Here is a 22,437-nt window from a genome sequence, read left to right on the forward strand (position 1 = left end):
CCGGGCGTCAAAGGTTAATAAAGTGATTTTATATTAATACAAAGAATGTGTTATGTTCCCAATTATGATAAAATGAGCAATTTTGTGTCAAAAACATAGACCAAGACACAAAACAACACACCATCCCTTTACATCAATTGCTGGACTAGGAAACTACTGAAAATTTATTTTAGAGTGGTCAAATTTCAATGGTCCAGGATCAATAGATTACCCATTCATTTCAAATCCCAAACCTTGTGATACTTAATGGTACTCCTATAAGATATTATATTCGTATAGATTTACATCTAAAGAGATGTTTTAAAAATAACTTCCAAATTGAACAGAAAAGTTAAATCTAAGATAACTAAGTGTGCGTACTTCAAAAAACATAGAGAGATAGCATTTTTTTTTAATCAAATGTTTCTCAGAAAATCAATAATTGTTACAATGGGAAGCATGAAAGAATTATCTTGTAAGAAGCATTTTCTTAACTGTGCAAGAATTACATGCAGTCGAATATCAATTACATCTTTATTGATATTTCAACATATTATTGTACTGCTTTCAAATAGTCATTAATAAAGTAGTTGGCCATAACAGTGTTTCTCTTTTATTTTTCATAAATTAATTAATCAGCAGACACACCAGTCATGTATGTATGAAAGAACATTAACAACCAAAATCAATTCATACAAAAAACTTAATTTTTAAAAATAATTACTGTAATTAACTGAAAGATCAATCATAGTTGCCATTCAAATCTGGAAAAAAAAACTTCCTGTGTTTTCCCTGTACACATTATACACAACATATTAAGTGGAAAAACACAATCACTGAAGTTCTTGTATTGGGCTAACTATACTAGTTCAGGGGTGATTGTGAGCCCAAGTCAAAATTCCAGAAAATTTCTTGAGTAAGAAAAAAAAATTTTAAATCGAAAAATTAGAAAAAAAATTTAAACAAGGTTTTTTTCTTTTTCTCAATACTTCTTAGTTTACTTAAAATATATTTAAAATTTTACACATACCTATACCATTTACACATACCAATGATGACTTGGAGAAGTAATTGAAATTTACAAATATGTCTTTCTTTGTTGAGTTTATGTTTATAATAACTATTTACTGCTAAAAAAAATTAATATTAATCTTGAATATAAACTTATAAAGTATCTGGCTCTCCCTTACAAACAAATAAAATAAACTGAGTTTTTAAGTTCCACCTTTGAAAATTTGATTTCCGGAAACCTTTGTGATCAATGATTTTTTTAAACGTCTTAACCTTCGATTTCCGGATCACGGTTAGCGGAAAATCCGGAAATCCGGATTTTTTCCAGAGCACAATCAGCCCTGCTAGTTATAATCACTGAAGAAACTTGGAGGAACAGCTGAACATATTTAAAACAAATAATGATATAGTAAAATAAAATAGTTTAATATAGCTGAAATATCATCCTTAAGTATCCCATACATTGCACTTTGAGTGGTTACCATTTTTTAAAAGACGAAAATAAGAAACAAAATTCCCAGTTTCTAAAGAACTTAAAATTCCCCCTTATTTTAAGTGATTTTTAAATTTCCTGTATTTTCTGGGTTTTCTCTGTTGGAGTGGAAACCCTGATTATTATATTTTTAACTCTGTTTTTACTTTAAATTATTTTTCAAATTCTCTGTAATTTTTGGGGTATCTTGTATATAACATAAGCAAGCTAAAAGTGTAGAAAAATACAATTTCATTAAAAACTTATGCGTGTTTTGGTGTCCTACCTTTATCAGAAGACCCTCCCTATTTTAATCTCCTCTATTATGAGTACTATTGTCAGGGTATCTGCTATATTCTCGATCTTCAAAGCCATGACTTTTCATGACTAAATTCCAAAAATTTCTGATGACATAACGAAGTAATTATTTTCTCTGACTAAAACACAACAACAAATTTAAAAAAGCATTATGATAACATTAATTGAAATGATAGGTATAACCGAAACTGTTACACTCTACATTTTCATATTTATAGATTTTAAATTTAAAATAACAGAATAAAGAAAGAGTTGAAGCAATAAAATAGCTAAAGAAAAAAAAACAAGCAAATAACTAAATACAGTCAGATATAAGTAGTTATTTAAACCTGTTTTATTTCTTCTTAAAAGTAAGTGTCATATAAAGAGTCTAAACTAGAATTTTAAATTGATAAAATAAATCATAAATAGATTGAAAAAATTCTGAAATCATGGAAGTTTAAAAGATAATTGCTGTTTCTTTTTTTGAAAAAAAACACTATAATTTTTAAAGAACAGGATAAAAATATTTTATATTTCAATAAAATATGACTATGATTGATGATTTTGTTACAAATTCAGATAATCAGAACACTGTGAAATTGGGAAGAGGGGGGGGGGGTAAATTTCATTTTAAAAATTAGATTTTTCGGCAACCTAAATCCATGACTTTCTATGATTTTTTTTAAAAAAATAGTTAAAATCATACCATTTCATGACAAATTTTCTTCAATACCGAAATCCATGACTTTCCAGGTGTGCAGATACCCCGTAAAACTTTAAACAGTCTACCCTGGGTTTTTTTCTTACTTTCTTCGTATCCAGTTAAAGCTTTCAGAAACCGAAATCTGTACATCTACTTTTGAAGGATCGTTTTCTGAAAATGGCCTTTTAGTAAAAATGTTTTGATTCATTTCAAAATTGTTTCTTTTTCTCCTTCTATGGAGACTTTCAAGTCCCAATCAATATAAAGTATTTGTACTTTTCAGAGTTCCAAACCAGAGGCACTTCTTATAAATAAATCTTCAATCAGCACATAATACATTTCTCAACCAGCACTAACATTTATTCTCGGTAATCGAACTTTAATGTTTGCTTTGCGAACAGTTTCAGTCATATCAATTCCTAGAGGGCAACTGTACAAGGGGGGAAAAATAAATAAATGAGAACTATATAAAAAGGACAACAAAAAACAAAACAATGCATGTGTTTATCAAATAGAGAGACTAATTCTAAATTACGTTTTAATCGAACTCATTGTCTTTATACCACTAAACTGATTTATTTAATAAACAATCATCAATAAATTCAATAGACAAGGTTACTGCAAAATTTAAAATTCCTTATTTCAACTGTAATAACAAAATTTGTATAAATTGAAGAAGTTTTGGAACATTTGCATACCCATTTAAATATAATAGTGTTTAAATTTTTATTGATTTATATAGTTTTAATATTTATTGTAAAATTAAACTGATTTATTTGATAATTACACAAGTACTTTGTATAATTGTAAATAGCAGCAGTTTTTAAATGAAATTTTAAAAATCATAAAAATTTTCAGATTTTTTAGACTGCAAATAAAGAACAAATGAAAAATCAAGCAATTTTTTTTCTCTGCATATTTATACTGAACCAATGCAAAGTTTAAAAACATCTTCAGAACAACATTTTAGTTTTGTATATAAAATATATATACTTCTGAACCTTTCAATAAGTAAAATATAAAAAAGGAAATTCATCTAATAATGCATTAAAAAGTTGTCAGATGAATTCAAAATCTATTTTCTTATAGAGTGATTATTATTATGTTTTTTAATAGGTAAGGTAGGTTATTCTATATTAAATATTTCAAAACAGTATAGTATGATAAATATTTTGTCAACCTGAAAGTTAAAGTGTCTGCTTATATGTAGGAACCATATTTTTTTGACTTTTCAATAGAATAAAAAAATATCTTAATTAATTTTACAATGGTTACTTTAAGTTGTTCTTCATTAGTTGTTAAATAATACATTTTTATTCCAGTTCCAATCAGGCATGATTCAAAATAAAATTATAATCATATTTCTTCAAAATATATTTCTGAATCTTGAAGTATATACAATATTAAAAATAAATAATCCTAATAGGGCACTAAAAAAAAGTTGTCAGATAAATTCAGACTTATGTTTTTCATGGTATGATTTTTCTTTCTTTTCTTTTTTTAAGGATTTGTTAACTTTATGATGTTTACCCTGTGGAACATATTTCTTAAGCCATCATGATGACCAATACATTAGGTTTGACAAAAAAAAAAACTATTTAGTTTTTTTTTTAATCGAACCTGTAATAAATTTTTATTCTAATATTATGTGTGATATTCTTGAATTTTGTTTGGGGGGGGGGGGAGCACAAGTTATTTCCTTCTTCGCATTTTGTTAATAATCATCTCAATGAAGAAAAAAAAAATAATGAAAAATCATGAATAAGTTTGAAAGGATGTATTCACAATCAGAATTGAGTAAAGGGTGCAATGAATTTAAAATTTATGCTTTTTTCATTAAGCCATTACTCTTTTTATGAAATGTTAGTTTCCTTGGGTAATTTATTTTCAAGTTTAAACATGTAATCTTAAAAATTCAAAAAATTCTGATTTAAATCTAATTATTTGATTAAAAAAATCAACAACAAAAAAACATGAGCCTTGGTGTGCAGAAATATAGGCTTCCTTTATCTCAATTTATAGGTAGGTACTTTATTTACGTCGCACTAGACCTGCCAATGGGCTATTGGCGACGGTCTGGGAAATATCCCTGAGGATGATCCAAAGACATGCCATCGCAATTTTTATTCTCTGCAGAGAGGATAGCTCCCCTGCTTTGGGTAGAACAGTTTAACTAGGACCGATACCGAGCACCCTCGGTCCCAATGCAGGTTGATCAAGGTGGTCACCCATCCGTTTACTGACCGCAGCCAGTGATGCTTGACAAACTACTGTAGAATTTTTTTAAAATTTAATTTGGATTTATAAATATTTAAAATGCATACATTTCAGTGTGTTTTTTCAAAATGGAAGTTGATTGAGTATATAAAAAAATAAACTAATAAATATACTATTTTTGACTTAAAACTTAGTTTTTGCTCTTCAAAAGTAACTTTACGCTTTTACTCTTTACACCTTACAAAGCAATTCTTTAACTTTTTATAAATATTTTCTCACAGTTAAAGTTAAGTTCAGACTGGCAAATGAGTTAGATTCAAAAAGATTAAAGAGTCCTACAATAAAAAAATCCACAATGAACAAGTACTTACTCAGGATCAGGCAGAACATCATCAAAGTTATAGAGAATGTCAATGTTTTTCCTCAGTTTCTCAATTCCATTCCTACAACAGGAATATTTTTATGTTTACTCTTTTTATGAGGGAAATACACGAATATGTAAATCAGAAAATACAAAAAATAACTGAATATTTTTAAAAAAAAGCTTTTTTCAACAAAACAGATACAGTAAAGTACCCCGTGCCAGAATCGCAGTGACATTGTCGCAGAACCAGAGAGTTCTTGCTGAAAGATTTTTCGATTAAAAAGCAAAAATTATTACTTTTCTTCTCTACAGAAATTTACATGTAATATTTAAATCTGTATTTTCAGCAATTATTAATATTGATTTTCTGGTGTTTTTTTTTAAATATCTCGATATATTTCAAACAATATGGAAAATTTGAATCGTGCATTTGAGCATTTATTTTTTGAGGCAATAATTCGATCGAATTTTTGGCAGTTATTGCTATTGATTTCTCCATAGTTTTTAAATCTGCAATTTTTTATACGATATTATTTATTACAACAACCTAATCTTAAAACAAAAGACGCATTTGAAGAATCCTATTCGCCTGATTTTGTCGATTTTTTTTGGCACTTACTACTACGGATCTCATGATTTTTAATTATTTTTTTTATTGTGATGATTATTTAAAAAATGTGAAGAAGGAAATAATTTGTGCGTTTCTCTCAAACAAAATGCAAGGATATCACCCATAATATTAGAATAAAAAATTATTACATATTCAATTAAAAAAAATTATTTTATAGTTTTTTTTTTATTATAAACACAGCGCTTTTGTTATTTTAAATTAGTAACATATATGTTTGTTATTATTAAAAGTTTCTTGCAGAATGATATTAGTGCTAGAGAGTTTTGTCGCAGATAGCTTGAAAAATTTTTACCACAGGGGTAAAGTATAACTGGCAGCACATAGTAAATAAAACAATTTAGTTCATTAAAAAAAGATTGTTTTGGATACAAAAATGCCCTCTTAATTACTTAGATCTTTCTTATATAGTCTCAATTACAAAATTTAAAATGGATAGATTAGTAGGAAAATATTCATCTAAGAATTACATCAAAAAACAAGCTTCAAATTCAAAAAGTAATTCGATCTTATTTATTGGAGAGAAAAAATAAATAAACAAGAAACATAATTTATTAGACTTTTTAATGAAAACATTTATAATTTAAATCAAAACAAAGCCTGCCCGCTGCTTTCAAACACAATTAATATTCATAGTTCATTCGCTTTTCAGCAACTCTTAAAATATGCTCATTAAAACAGTATAAATGTTTAGCTAAATAAAATGAAAAATAATTTATGTAGCAGATCACAACTGTGTCTTTTTTTTATAAAAAAGAGAGAGATTTGTTTTTTACTGTTTCTAGAAAACAGACAGCAGGATATGTGACCGAGAAATTTAACACTAACCCAAAAAAATCAAATTAAGTTTTGACATGTAGGATTATCCAACAAATTCAAATAAATGAGATTCAAAAAGAGTAGAAAATAGGTCCTCATAACAACAATTTTTCTTAAGTTTACTGTAACTTCTAAATATGCTATGTATTCAGTGCTAACTGCTATATTTGTTTATTCAGATAGTAAAGAGAAAAAATATGTTATCACAATATATTTTGATTACTTCAAATCAACATACAAAATTTATTTTCAGCAGCAAATGAACAAATCATTATAAAAGCTCTGCTTCAGAAAAACCTCTTTATAATAGTTCACAATTTTTGGTTTAGTAATACATCTGGGAGTAGAAATCATTTTTATTAATGCTGCCTACTGGGCAGTTAGATAATACAGACATGTGCACGGATACATTAGAAGGGATTCGCCAATTTTGCAGATACTTTCTAAATACTTTTTGCTACATTAAAAAAAAAGTATCAACGCAAAAAAAAAAGTTTGCAGGGAAAAAACATAAAATAAGAAACAGACGACAACATAATCACAATTTATGCAAGGTAGAAGACGGAAGAGAAAAGATAAAACTGCTCATTTGGCCCAAAAATTAGTGATCCCATTATTAGCGGACTAGCAAACAACTAAACACGACTATCGCTTTACAACGAAAATAAACAATATCTGTGGCAGTTAGAAATCTTTTAATGTAGTTTCGTTTGTTATTAAATATGAAATATAGTTGCCCTAGTTTAACATAAAAAGTTAAATATGGATTTCGCTCTGAAGAATTACAGGAGCAAAATTACTTAACTTTTATTATGGCAAAATCACTTAACACTAAACTAAGCATTCCAACACTTCACAATAGAATAATTGGCCTTTTGACTTGTCATGGTGTGTTTAATGTTAATATGAATACAGTTCTTTTATTTAATTTTTGTTTATAACTATTTGTATTAATCTTACTCTAATATTCTTAGAGTTAATGTGCATATATTGTTTTCATTTTCGTCGGGACTAAATAAATATATCAAATGTTTTCTGTCTTTTTTGTAATATAATAACAGCATCCTGTAAACCAAAAAAAAAAAAAAAATTATGAGCCTGCAGATACTTTTGGATTGTGTGAGCAGATACTGTTTTTTTTTTTATCCTACTATGTTACTAGTGTTTGAGAATTTTATGACTAGCAAGAATTTCTTAAAACTTCACATCCCTAAGTTTGACATTGCATTTCTTAAAACACCTCTTCCAGCTGTGTATCTCTCAGCAAACCCTGACATCAATTTTGGCGGAAACATGGTTACCAGTTTCACAAACACTTTGTCACTTAATGACATGAAATTGTTCAACCAAGTAAGACTCTGCAAATTAATTTTACACTCTGCAAATTAAATCCAAGTTAACACTCTGCAAATTATTTTTTTTATAAAATATACATTTATAGTTAATAAATGTATAACATTAAAATTTAAAAAAAAATTATTTTAGTCTCCCCAAAGTATGTAGGCCCTCGGTATAACAATATCTCCCTCTACAACACTATATTTATTTCGTCCCAAAAATATTGTTGTAGCGAGGTTTTACTGTATCATCATTCTGATGGAGTTGGTCTTTTCAAAAGAGTTCCCATTTTTCCTTTGTAACAATGGCAAATTAAAAAAAGTAACTGAAATATTTTGCAACTCAAATAGGTAAATCAAGAAACCAAATTTTTTTATGTATTTACCAGGCAATCATGATTCCGTTATCGTTACACAAATGTTTTGGTGCAGGAAAAAATTTTGAATTCAACTGAGTGCACATTTGTTGAAGGTATTTCCTTATGTAGGAGTTACAAGCAACTCCACCTGAAAAGACGAGAGCTCGATGCTGGTCACTCATCAGATTTTCTATTTTACAGAATTCAAAGGCACGTTCGACCCTGTGAGACAAATGCAGGGAATAACCATGAAGAAGTGATGCGCAAAAATCTCGAACATTCGGTATAACTCCGTCAGCAGCAACATCTGCAATGAAGAGACATTTAATATTACAAAGAATTTTGGTATTTATACGCAGAAATCAAACTAAACAAATAAAGCAAAACTAAATATTTGCCCTGTACTAAAACAAGCTTCAATAACACCCGTTTAGAAATTGGAGAATATAAATTTGAGGTTGTTGACAATTTTGTTTACTTGGGTTCTGTTATCAACAACAGGAACAACACCATAATGGAAATACAACCTTTTCTTGTACGGATGAGGCTATGTTGGGTACTTTAAGAGAGAAAGGTCTTGAAAAGTATTTTTGGAGGAATTAAAAAAAATGATGTGTGGCTCAGAAGACCAAATCTAGAGCTTTATCACTCATATAATGAACCTGACATTATTAACCTTATTAAACGACAAAGAATATAATGGGCAGGCCACAAAATCAGAATGGACGAAGACTATACCACGAAAAGAGTTCTCAATGCCAGACCAGTTGGCACACGAAAAAGAGGCAGGCCGAATTTGAGATGGATAGATGGACCAGAAAAAGACCTTTTGGTCTCAAAAACTAAAAATTGGAAAACACCAGCAAAAAAAAAAGGTTAGCCTGGAAAATACTTCTTGAGAAGGCCAAGGTCCACCCTGAGCTGACGAGAAGATGATGATGCAGAAATCATTTTTTCATTTTTTTTTTAAAGAAAGATTTGTAATGGATGAAATTTCTGCAGAATCTGTAAGATATGTTGAATAAAAAATAAATGTCAATAAGTTTCAAATATTTTAAGTGTAGCTCTAAAAATATATTTTAAGCATGTAACTATATACAGAAAATATAAGTAAATATAAACGTGAAAATGCAATTAGAAAAGTATAATTATAATGTAATTAATTTCTGAAAAATAGCATTGTTTTCTTTTGTATACAAATAGACCAAAGCCTCAAATTTCAAATGTAATTTTTTTGTGTATACTTCTTAAATTTTAGTTCTTCATCATGCCACAAAAAAAAAATTTAAAAATTCGATTCTTAGTTAATAATAGCAATATTTATGTATGCTCACGACAGAATGAACTCATGTTAAGCTTGAATTTAGTTGGACATCTGAACAAATGTTGACTTTAAATTTCAGTTTCTCCCATAAACACGCAGAGCTCAGATTGTGGAGGTAACACACCAAAAATTTAATATTTAAAATTTAAAAAAAAACATAGCTTATTTAATAAGATATTAACATTTTATCACATGCCTTCATGAAACCATAGAATATTTGATCAAAAATTCATTACTTGAAGGGAGAATAAAGTTTTTTTAAAAAATTATCCTTACAAATAATACTAAAACTGTGCAGAAATTGAAAAACTCAAATAAAGATAAGATTGTAGATAAGAGACAGCTGAATTACGAGTGGAAAAAATGTAGTAATCCTAGCAAAAAGATACCTAAGAAAATTTTATGGAGAAAAAAAATATGGAGGGGGATTCAACAATTAAGCTGTTAAACCATTTCCACATGGAGGCTATATCACACATTGTTTCAATATCTTTGAGACCCCTCCTCCCCTTTGTCACGAGTCCTGCAATAATTATTAAATAAATATGTTGTACTTGCAGTTCAGAAAAAAATATCTATGTTATAGATCAAGTTTCAAATGTTTCTTTTTTTTAACTATGTGGTTTAACGACAATTGTAAATATATCAAGAATGACTATTAACCCGTTAACGATCATTTCATTTTCAAGAAAACGGTCGTAAAAGTGCCTGTTTTTCTTTATTAGTGCTATTTGATTAGTGCTGACATCTAGTTTAAAATAAACTAACTATCTACAACTACCTTAAAAATATTCTGGTACTGCCATCTCGCGTGTAAAATGAGAAATAAAAGAAGTGAATTAGTTTTATTCTTATTGGAGTGTTACTAAACACTCCAGCCCGGAAATATCACGGGAGTGAGAAATAGAGGGCGAAACCTCACCCCGTCATTTTCAAGGGAGCTAGAAGGAAGTGTGTATACTTATTTTGATATAAAAATATTCAATCTTTCTGATTTAAATTTTTTTAATTCTAAACAAACTGTGGGGTGTCACACTTCTGGATATGCCCTTTTTAACCTTTAAGCTGAGGCTTGATTTAAGAATGGCCCTCTATTACTTTTACAGCACAGAAAACAGGAAATCCCAAAATTAAACTTACATAAAAACATCGGTCATTAGTAAAAACTTACCGTATCTCTTTTCTTCGTCCTCAATGACTTGTGTGGATGTGAATCCTGAAAAAGAGAAATTGCAGTCTCTGTAGTGAAGAAGGGAATGAGGGAAAGAATAGGCTGTCGGATCACCACCTTCAGACATCACCTCTATTGCGTGACCTCCACTCAACCCATGACAAGAGGGCAGATTTTGCAACTTCAGTCTCCTAGCTATCTGGAGAAATAAAAATTAACCAATCTGAAAACACACTTCAGTCTAACTCATGCAAAAGGTCAATTAGCCAAATCAAAATAAGCACCTTTTTTAAACAATCAAAAAATACTTTTAAGCACTATATACATGAAGAAAATGCAAAATGGTTTTCGAAGACTTTACATGATCACGATAAAGCAACTAGTTTCTGACAAAGAACTCTTTTCTTGATTATATTAGCCACCATAAAAATATTGAGAAATTTTTCATTTCGATTTCAGAGGGTGGAAAATGAAGCCTGAAATCAAGAATATCCTGCAAAATGCAGCAGAGTTGCACATGAGAATGCTACAATCTCACCGAACTCAGCTCAGTAGAAGCAAAAGTGTACTCACAAGTATTTCATTGAACATGTAAAATGATTGGCTCCTTCACACGCTATGGACCGACGGTAGGCCGAAATAGATTGTGGTCGAATGAATTATGAAAACATTGAATAGAACAATGTGAAAAACAAGCTTTTGCATAATACATGGTGAAAATCGACATGGTTAAGAAAAAAAATATTTTTAAAATGGGAAAATTAAGCACTTTTTAAAAACAATCAATTAAAAAAGCATCTTTAAGGGCTTTTCAAAAACGAAAATAAGCACCTTTAAGCACTTTTTAAAAACGCTATGCACCATGTTAATACAGTGCCATTTCTACTTAAGGAACTTCTACTTTTAGAATTATTCTATTTTGCAAACTATTTACCGGAACCACTTTGAGAATTTGATCATAAAATAACTTTCAAGGGGAAATCTCTATTCAACATAGTTTTCCTTGTAATCCAATATTCATTTCTTCCTATTTCTCAAAATATTTTTGAACATTTAAAACTAACAATTTTTCTTCTAATACAATTTATGGCAAACAATGTCTCTTAACTTCCCAAGAGCCGTTAAATCTGTCACTCCTTTCATTTGACTCAAGAAGTGCAACGATTTAGAAATATGCTTTTTGATGACTAAAATGTTATAAAATAAACTGATTTTCCAAATAACTGTGAAAATTACTGCTTTAAATTAAGTGTTTATGAATCTAAAATCTTTCTAAGAGGTGAATTTCTATTTAATGAATTTCCGATGTAACAAACTTTTTTGGGCTTTGTTAAATAGAGTTCCAACTAAGGTAAATGGTAGATAAGAGCACATTTTAAGGGATTTTCATTGGGTGGCATAAAAGAGCTATAACATACAAATACATACTTGGCGAATTTTCCTCTTTTCATGTAAATGGTAAAATCACTTATATTATAAATAGTTCATATCAATCCATTTAAAAAAATATGAAGAATAACTATTCAATGTTATTTTCTAGGTATAATTATTTAGAAAATACATAAAGAAAACTGGTGGAAATAAGTAATCTGCTAAATTGCCTATCATGCATTTATATTGCATTCAAAAATGCAAAATAGCAATATTTTTACCCATTGGTTAAATGGGTTTTGGTTTTCATGCAAATACGAGAACCGGGTGTTAATCACCAGTTAGGGATAAAAGGATTCATTGTGAATGTATCCAATAACTTGCACAAGACCGTAGACTGTCTTCCATGCAATATAAATGATTCATTCACTATTCATGTAAAGTTAAAAAAAATCCTAGCTTTCAAATCATATTTCATGTATGAACTTGAAATATGGTTTGGAAATGAATATGATTCAAAACGGGTGTATGATGCAGCTTACAATCTCCATCAAACACTGTTGTACCAATCTGAAAATGTTAATATTGATCTTGATTGACTGTTCAATGTCTATTCAGTCATCAAAAGAATTTACACAGAATGTGTCTGAACTGCATTTAAATATGTCTGCGAAATTGTGTACCAAGCAGTTTAGGATTAACTGTTAAAAATGTCCAAGATGAAAACACAATAAAATTTCTTTTCCAAAAAAAAAAATAGACAGCAACCATTTTGCCATTGGGTAACCTGAGATCGCAGCAAGGCGATCACAATTTTCTTCATTTTGTAGTGAATTGTATTTATATTTTTATTATTATATAATTATCCTATGAAGTTACGCGACATTTAATTAGAAATATACATAAATCTGTATTCACACTTATTAGATATCTTACAATCATTAAACAGTTAGTTAATAATAATTATGTTTGAAATATGTTTTATCTAAAACTGTATACAGATTGCATATTCAATAAAAATAATGGATACAAATTTTTGTCTACACTTATAAACTGTTCTTCAAGCATTTAACAGTAAGTTATAGTTACTTTTAAAATAAGTGTTATCTAAAATTGGTCCTATTAGCATGTTCAATAAAAATAATGAATACGAAATTGCATCTACATTTAACAGTGAACTGGTAAATATCAACTCAAAAATAATCAACAGTAAAACTGATGTAATTGGGGGGTCTATGTTCCCTCAACACAAGAAAAGCACTTTTACAGAGATGTATAAAAGTTTATGCTGAGTAATTATTGCAATCTATGTTAAATAAAAAAAGAAAATGCCGCTGTCGCCATTTATCATATCAAAGCTCGGAAAATATTTCACAAAACATTAGGAAATTATTTTAAACATTACTTTTGCATATTTTTTTAAAAATGTTAAAAAAAAAATTTGATATGAAAACTTTATTGATGTGGTTTTTGAGTTGTTTTACATCAAAGGTGAAGACTTTTGTTAGTAACTTTGCATAATTCAGTTTAATTAAAACAGATTTCTCTCTCTCTAATAACAAATCTAAATCAATTCAACTAATAGTACATACCCATTTTATTAAAAGCTCGACATTAATGGTGTAAATACCAAAACAGACAAATACTGATTTTATGCTGTTTTTAATCAGAAGTTAAGCATAAGTGAGAAGAAAAATTGGGAGCAAAATAAAGAAGTTACTAGAAACTGATGTCTTCACCAGATTTCACGTTTACAAAATGAATGATTTATAGGAATATTATATTATAACTTTATAATAATAAAACTAATTTTAAAACAAAGGCATTAAAGTAAAAAAAATAATTTCAGTAAAATCTCGATTCAACACTATTTTTGGGATCAAATAAATATATTGTTGTAGGGGGATATATTGTTATATCGAGGGCCTGCATACTTTGGGGACACAATCAGACTTTTTAATTTTAATGTTATATATGCATTAACTATTAATGTATTTATATATTATGCAAAAACTTAATTTGCAGAGTGTTAATTATGGTTAAATATTAAAAATAATATATTTTTGCTTTTTTATTCATTTTTTAGACTGTCAAGTCAACAAAAAATGTATGCATCGAGTCCAAAGAACGAAAATAATTTTCATCTGTGAATGGTGCACCACCCACCCTCTACAGAAAACATTCTCTTTCAGGTGTTAATGCGATGTTTGTGGTCATTTGTGACCCATGATCAGCTTCTAACACGAAGGAAATCAAATCAGATAAGAATGTTACACCTATGACTTCTTAAGAGATAAGGGAGACAATTCTAAGAATGGAAGCTCTTGGGGTGGTCAACAGTAAGTCTTCTCTTGTCAGAAAAAATGGCAAAAGATGATAAAATAAGATTTTTTTTACATTATTTGAAAACCAATTCTAAATGGAGAAAGGGAGGTTGACATTTGGAAAAAAAATTTTTTACAGGGATTTATTGCATCAGAGAATATCGTAATATTGAGAGGAGCATGACATTAATACATATGAAAGCTTGTCAGGACTAGGGCTGGACGATATAGAAATTTCTTAAATCGATATAATCAACACTTTTATATCGCGATATTAGGTTATATCGATTTAACCATCTAAACAACAAAACTAAGAAATAAATCCACAGTACCCCTTCCTCTATTCAAATGTATTGTTTTTTTTTAACTCATTTACAGTCAACTCCTAGTCCACAGAAATTTTGACAAAGTTGTTCTGATTATGAATAATTTTTTGCAGATATTCAAAAGCTTATTTAAATACTACAATTTACTAATTTTACTCTGTAACTTTTCACTAAAGGTATTGGAGAATATTGTTTACCTTTTTCTTTTGCATTTATTTTATTAGTAAAAAAAATTAAAAACTTTCACTTTCTCTGTACATATATAAATAACTATACATTAATATTTTTATTGAAAATATGCTTAAATGAACTAAGACTAGTTTAAAATTCATCATCATGCCTGCGCTCTAGTTTTTAGATTGCACCTGGAAATTTCCCATTCCTATCATAATTTTTTTACTTTAATAAAAAATATGCTTCGTAAAAAGTTACTTTTGAAAGTTTGCTGTTAAATATATATATATATATATATATATATATATATATATATATATATATATATATATATATATATATATATATATATATATATATATATATATTGAAAATTTGAAATTCATATTTTTTTTCTGAGCAATGAATCAAACTATCTTACTTGATTTTATAAAGTGTATTACTATTTATAATTTGTAGTAAGTGGACAATTTTTAAAAGTATCAGGAATATAGTGCTGGAGAACTTTAAATGGAATTCAGACTTTTTATTATTTCCAAAGTAATTTTAGTCATAATAATAAAGATTTTATTTAGTATTCAGCAACTCCAACGACGAAAAAAAGGAAAAAAATATTTTTGAACAACCAGTATAATCAAAAACTGTAAATGTTTTTAACTTTTACAACATGTTATAGCTTTGATAAAAAAGTTTGGATGAATTTCAACAGAAATAGCATGTATTTTCACGAAAATATAAAATTTTTTTTTTTTTACTTATGTTCATTGCTATCTATTTGTTTCAACTAAATGATTTTTTCTGAAAAAGGAAGGTGCAATTTTCTCTAGTTACCAAAACAGCAATTATATGTTTGGGACACAGAATTTAAAATTTAATGAAGTGAATAGATTTAGTGATAGATTCACCCCCCCCCTCCCGGCAATGACAAAAAAGAAGTATATCAGTAATAAGATGCAATTTCCTTTTATTCCAAATTTAATTTTTTTAGTTGTTATTGTTGCTGTTAATTTACGTCGCACTAGAGCTGCATAATGGGCTATTGGCGACGGTCTGGGAAACATCCCGGAGGATGATCCGAAGACATGCCATCACAATTTTGACCCTCTGCGGAGGGGATGGCACCCCTGCTTTGGTAGCCCGACGACCCGCGAGCTAAATCGAGCACTTTACGGTAGCACAGTTTAACGAGGACCAATACCGCACACCCTCGGTCCCTATGCAGACTGATCCAAGTGGTCACCCACCCGCACACTGACCGTAGACAATGATGCTTGACTTTGGTGATCTGCTGGGAACCTTGTCTTAACGATCAGTCCTCTGTGGGACTTAATTTTTTAGTAAAATACGTTTAAGGTAAGATTTTCCATATCAGCACCAAAGTAATCGCTAAGCATCGGTGACTTCCGGCAGCAGCACGCAAGAAACTAAATAAAAACAGCACCACTAAAAAAGGCTAATTTGAAAGTTAAAAATCGTTAACTTCCCCTTTCAATATTTTTTTACAATTGATTCCAAGTAAAACAAAACTGCAACTTCAGTAGACGCAAAAAAACAGGTACCGAACAATACGAAAATAGACCCGTAATGCACATGCCTCAAAAAGATAAATCTCTAAACTTAACATTGTGCACGCGAGAAACTACAAAAAAAAATAATAATAAATTAAAAAAAAAAAAAAAAAAAAAAAAAAACATCACGATACATGTCTTATTCGAAAGGTGAAATCTTTTAACTGCGCATGCATTACGGGGCTATTTCCGAACGATACGGAAATAGCCCCGTAATGCGCCATAAAAAGATAAATCTCCCAACACGCGAGAAATTAATGAAAAAGAATAATAATAAATAAAAAGATCACAAAAAAAGGCAGTTACGAAAGATAAAATTAGTAAATTTCCTAAACATTTTTTTACAATTTATTCCAATTAAAACAAAACACCAATTTTATTTAGCGACTTCAGTTAGCGCGAGCAAACAGAAACCGAACGGTACGGAAAGAATTAATGTAACATACACGCTGAAAGAAAACCCGGTAAGATATTTAAAGATATTACGGAAAGAAACTCCGCAATGCATGTGCCTTAAAAAAGACAAATCTCTAAATTTTATAATACACACGCGAGACACTGCAAAATGATAATAAATAAAAACATCACAAGAAGAGTTTAATTCGAAAGGTGAAACTCGTTAACTCCTTCCGGGCAAGTCACTAAATATTTTTTAACAATTTATTTTAAGTAAATCAAAACACCAATTTTATTTTGCGTTTTCAGTTAGTAAGAGCCATAAAAGATAATGATTTCATGTGCCATAAAAGATAAATATCTCAATTAGATAATAAATATTTTTAATAAGGATTTTATATATAATATTTGAGAAATATTAATTTTTTAACGCTATATTTGTAAGAAATTTCTTTAAATAGTTTGAAATGATTAGTTTAAAAACAAAATTCTCAATGCAAAAGAGGAGAAAAAATATAACACCTATTTCAGAAATCAGGATATGTAAAATTGAAGATGGGAATTTTCCCTCCTGCACGAGCAAGATATCCTAAAATCGGAATTCTAAAAGAGAAGACAATCACATACACTTAGTGGTAAAAAATCCTCCGCAAATATCGATATAAACTTGAAATCTGAATGAGGAGATTCAACTGCACCGATCCCTGCTATATCGATCTGAATGAGGAGATTCAATTGCACCGATCCCTGCTATATCGGAGTTTTTTTTTCAACCGCCAAATATCGATATAACCTAGTGAATTAGTTTTGAATGAAGAGATTCAATGGCCCATTCCGATTTAACTATACCAACCCCTGCACCAGATGTGATTTTGGCAAATAGCCAAAGAAGTTGAGCGCACGTGTTACCAAGAGAATGAGTTGATAGTTGACCTTGAATCTTTCCCTTACTCTGCGGCAGATCGGACTCTGTTCTGTACATTCTCGCAATGATTAAACCGGTGTTTCACTACATCGGAGAGAGCAACATCGATTTAGCGTTTGCTGTCATGAATAAATCGATTTAGTAGAGTCGAAATGCTCACTCCGGAATTTTGTTGAAGATGAAATGGATAAATCGGTATTACGATGTTGGAGTTAAATCGATATATAGTCTTACATCGGTATAAAGCCCAGTCCTAGTCAGGACCACAAAACATTATCATAATAAAGGGAGTTATTGTTGTACTGGAGTGAGAGTTCACTGTAGTTGCATTTGAAAATAATCAGTAAGAATGAAGATTGGATTCAATTCAAAATATACAACCTAAGATTCAGCCTCAGCTCTGAAAAACTGATACTGTGTATTGTAAAAGATAATCAAAACAAGTAAAATTTAACAAACAAACATCGCACAAACTTTTTCTAAGTCCTTTTTTTCTTTCTTTTTTCAAAAAAAAGAGAGAGAGACTTGTCTATAAGCTGTTTGAAGCTATTCTGGCATTCTTTCGATTCCATCTTGCTATTGTTTCGTCTGTGAGAGGGGATTTCCCTCTTGAGTCAAAATCAGAAAGATGGTGAGATGGGCAAAGCACCGGAAGGTAGTTAAAGGAAATATGAAAGCTTAAACTGTGCAAATTGCGACTGGAATTTTTCTCAGTTAACTTACATCCTTTGAATTTTGGGAAAACCTAATCATTTAAAGAATGTTGCAATAAACAACTTGTTAGGTAATTATTTATTTTTCTTGATTTTGGTGACTAGCAAGATAAGAACAAATGAGAACATAAAGAAAAGAAAAACATAACAGGCGTAACGAGAAAAGTCAAGAATATCATTATAGATCAAAAATATCAAGACATAAAAATTCTGAAACAAATTTGCTTGAAAATATAAACCAAAAAGGAAATTTGAAACAAAAGTATTGAGAGGAACATTGTTCAAAATGCATCTAAAAACAAGTAAAGATTACATGTTTTTCTAATAGTTATCTTGTATATATTTTTGAAAAATATGCCCAAATTTTTTCTCCCTGATTTTACATTTCCCCATTTATTGCATTTTTTAAAGCTAGTTCTAGGGAAAACGTAAAATTGGCATTCCACTGAATATTCAAAATTAGGTATTCAGATAAACAATAATTTAGTTTTTGCAACACAACTTTCAAATTTAGAAATTATTGTATCTTCACAATTTTCATAAGTTTATTAGAGTTATTAGCAAAATATACAAATTTTAGGATAACTCTCTATTGATTGCAAAATTATTAAAGCAGAAAGCATAGGTGACAAACATTACATAGCACTATTTAACAATTTTTATGTGTCATAAAATTTTACCAAACAGACAATTAAGTGATACTTCAAACAAGAAATATTTAAAAAAAAACTATTATTACCTTGTCTAGCACTTCACCAGGAGAATTATGGCAAGAATTTCCCAAAAGCAGGAATTCATCCACACTATTGACAAGAGCTATCTGGCAATGTCCTCCAGATGCCAGAAGTGCAAGAAAAGGAAAGGAAATCCTGCATTAAGAGTGGAAACAATTTTAACATAAAGTCAATTAATGAACTACAATTTTATTATATAAATCAAAGAGAATCACCTTTGTTACAATATTTAAAAAAAAATAAGATAAATTCTATAAATAAAGAAGTTACCATTTTTGAATAACTGTTGTTGATGTATGCCTGTTTAGGCAGAGGGGTGAGATTGTTCTTGTTTCCCAGTAGCGCCATCTATGGCAAAGAATTCAACTTCTGTCACACCCTTTTATAAGGCAGACCCATTCATACATCCACAGATCGTATTTTTGACCAGAATCAGAGAACGATCAATCTCCAATTCAGTACCCCCAGAGGTTTTGATTTGTTATGGGAACATGAAGAACTTCCCGATTCGATAGATTTAACGTGCATCAATCACCATTTACTACAGGGGGAGACTTCAGCTGGTGGTTTTCGAATCCACGAACTCTCGGACATGGGCCCAGCACCCTACCGATCAGGCTATCCCGGCCTTTTAAATAACTAAAAAAGATTTATAGTTGCTGAAAAAAAAACTAAAGTATTCTTTTTACACTTTGATTTTTCCCCTCATAGGTTTTTTTTCCTTCTATCGTGACATCATTCCTAGAGCCATTACTGATAACATCACATCTCCGATGCAGATTACGCAACACCTTTGGTTCTTCAGTTGAACAAACACGTGTGTGCTTATCTGGTGCTGGTCAGTTGAAATGCAGATACGGTGGCAGCAGGTTCTAAATGTTTGCTCTTTTCAAGGGTGCTGATGCACTTAGGTAATATATCTTATGGTTTTTTTATAAATTCAATTTACTTATATTTCCTACAAAATAAAAGAAGATTTTATTATTATTTTCATTGGAACTTCATTATTTATTTTATACAGTTCAAGTAAAAATCAAGCTCCAGATTGTTTTGTTTTGACCATGCACCAAATTCGATGGCAGCCAGGCACTCTGTCTTATGTAACAACATCTTCCAACTGGATCAATTTACCTGACTGGCCAATAGTTAAAAGATTTATTGTTTGAATCACCATGGCTTTGGGGATAACATTTTATAAATTTAACAAAAAATAAAATTTATGAATTGAAATTACTTTACTTGTATCACCATCAAGGATTTAAAGATTAAAGTTTTGTTATTCAAATCACCAAGACTTTGAGTATTATTTTTGCTATTTTTGCAAAGATTTTACAAGATTATAATAAAATAACTAGTTTCTGACCAAAAAAAACTCCTTTCTTGATTATATTATAGCCATTATAAAATGATCAACAGATTTTTCGGTTCGATATCAGAGAAAATGAAGCTTGAAATTGAGAATATCTTACAAAATGCAGCAGAGTTGCACAAGAGAGTGCAAGAATCTCACCGAACCCAGATCAGTAGATGCACATGTGGATTCGCAAGTATTTCATCAAACATGTAAAATGATTGGCACTTTCATACGCTATGGGCCGACGGTACGCTGAAATGAATTGTGAAAATGTAATATAGAATAATGTAAAAAGCACGTTTTTGCATAATACTTTGCGAAAATTGACATGATAAAGAAAAAAAATCTCATTTTCGAAAAGGAAAAATTAAGCACCTTTTAAAAACCTCCATTGAAAAAAAGCACATTTGAGAGCTTTTAAAAAACGAAAATCGAAAATAAGCACCTTTAAGCAGCTTTTAAAAACGCTACATGCCCTGTTATATGATACTTACAGCAAATCAACAGGGGCAATGACAAAGAAACATAAACTATTTGTCACTATTGTTTTCACAAGTAGTTCAAACATTTTTTCAATAATTGACACTGCAGGCAAAGAAGTGGAAAATCTTGTAATCTCGGAAGAAACCACAAATTTAAGGCTATAGTAAATTAAATAATTTAGTAAAGCTAAAATATCATGGTTAAATATCCCATAGATTACGCTTTGAGTGGTAACCATTTTTTAAAAGACAAAAGTTCATGTATTTTCTCAGTTTGTAAAGAAAAATATCAAAATTCCCTGTTATTTCAGGTGATTTTTAAATTCCCTGTATTTTCCAGGTTTCCCCTGCTCTCCCTGTGGAGTGGCAACTCTGAAATAATGCCACAATTCTATGAAATATCACTATTTGATTAACTTAAGATTCATTAAAACTATTAGATTTCATTATTTGAATCACTAAGAGTTTAATAATTACCCTAATTACATTTTTAAAAAAATTTATAAATTGAAATTTTATTTTTCAAATAAATAAAAGTTAGAGGATGAATTTCAATCAGAAAAAAAGGTATTTTATAGGTTTGAGTTACATATTTTGAATCACTGGGACAAGCATATTTACTAAAATAAGCTTGATGATTTTTTGTTATATATTGTGAATATTTTTATTTTTATAAATATACTTTCATAACCTATGCTAGCTCAAGATTATATAAAATGGGTCCATAGAAACTGCGACTAATCATTAACAATAAGTCAATAAATCAAAACCATCAAGCAATAAAAAATGATTTAATAATTTCATTTTCTAAGTATACAAAGAACTAGAGCATATAATATATGAATAATATCTTTATTTTAACTTTAGAGTAAGGATATTAATTTTTTGTGCTTAGAAAAGTACTTATTCTTTACCATTCTCTTTTAAATATTAATTGCAAATGCTTATAAAAAAAATACAAACACATCTGGTAATTTTGATGTTAACCGTTAATCACTATGCTGCATATCTCACAAACTTTGAATGCAAACATAAAAATTTCCAAATTTAGAACAACATTTTTTAAAGATAAAAAGAGATTTCATGTAGTAAATAAGATTTAAAAAAATTTTAAATATGCAATACATAAAAACATTTTATTAAAATCTTTTTAATGCTAAGTGGGTGGAAAAATTCTATTCAAAAATTAGAAAATAGGACTATGAAGTGACCTTTATGTTTGGTATCAGGAAACAATGGTTGCAGATCATTATCTGTTTATTAGAAAATTTCTTATAATCAGGAAAATGTAACATTCGCGGCATGTTTATTTGGGTATAATAAAACCAATAACATTGGAGTGATCATGAAAGATTGATTATAATTGATGCAATTAACTAACAAATA

The 22,437-nt window shown here is 29.3% G+C and overlaps 1 protein-coding gene across 1 annotated transcript in view; it reads right to left on the reverse strand.

Annotated features, from left to right (window-relative positions):
• Positions 1-373: 373 nt before the first annotated feature.
• Tcs4 (Threonyl-carbamoyl synthesis 4) overlaps positions 374-22,437 on the reverse strand; it is a 30,668-nt gene continuing 8,604 nt past the window's right edge. The window contains exons 4-8 of the mRNA XM_016071864.4: positions 19,221-19,350; positions 10,685-10,883; positions 8,217-8,496; positions 5,054-5,125; positions 374-2,895 (exon numbers count right to left, since the gene is read on the reverse strand). Of these exons, the coding sequence (XP_015927350.3) occupies positions 2,808-2,895; positions 5,054-5,125; positions 8,217-8,496; positions 10,685-10,883; positions 19,221-19,350 (769 nt within the window). The 3' untranslated portion in view covers positions 374-2,807. The remainder of the gene's footprint in view (positions 2,896-5,053; positions 5,126-8,216; positions 8,497-10,684; positions 10,884-19,220; positions 19,351-22,437) is intronic.

This window comes from Parasteatoda tepidariorum, chromosome 10 (assembly GCF_982258835.1).
Source record: "Parasteatoda tepidariorum strain Cologne lab strain chromosome 10, Ptep-v5.0, whole genome shotgun sequence".
Taxonomy (NCBI): Eukaryota; Metazoa; Arthropoda; class Arachnida; order Araneae; family Theridiidae; genus Parasteatoda; species Parasteatoda tepidariorum.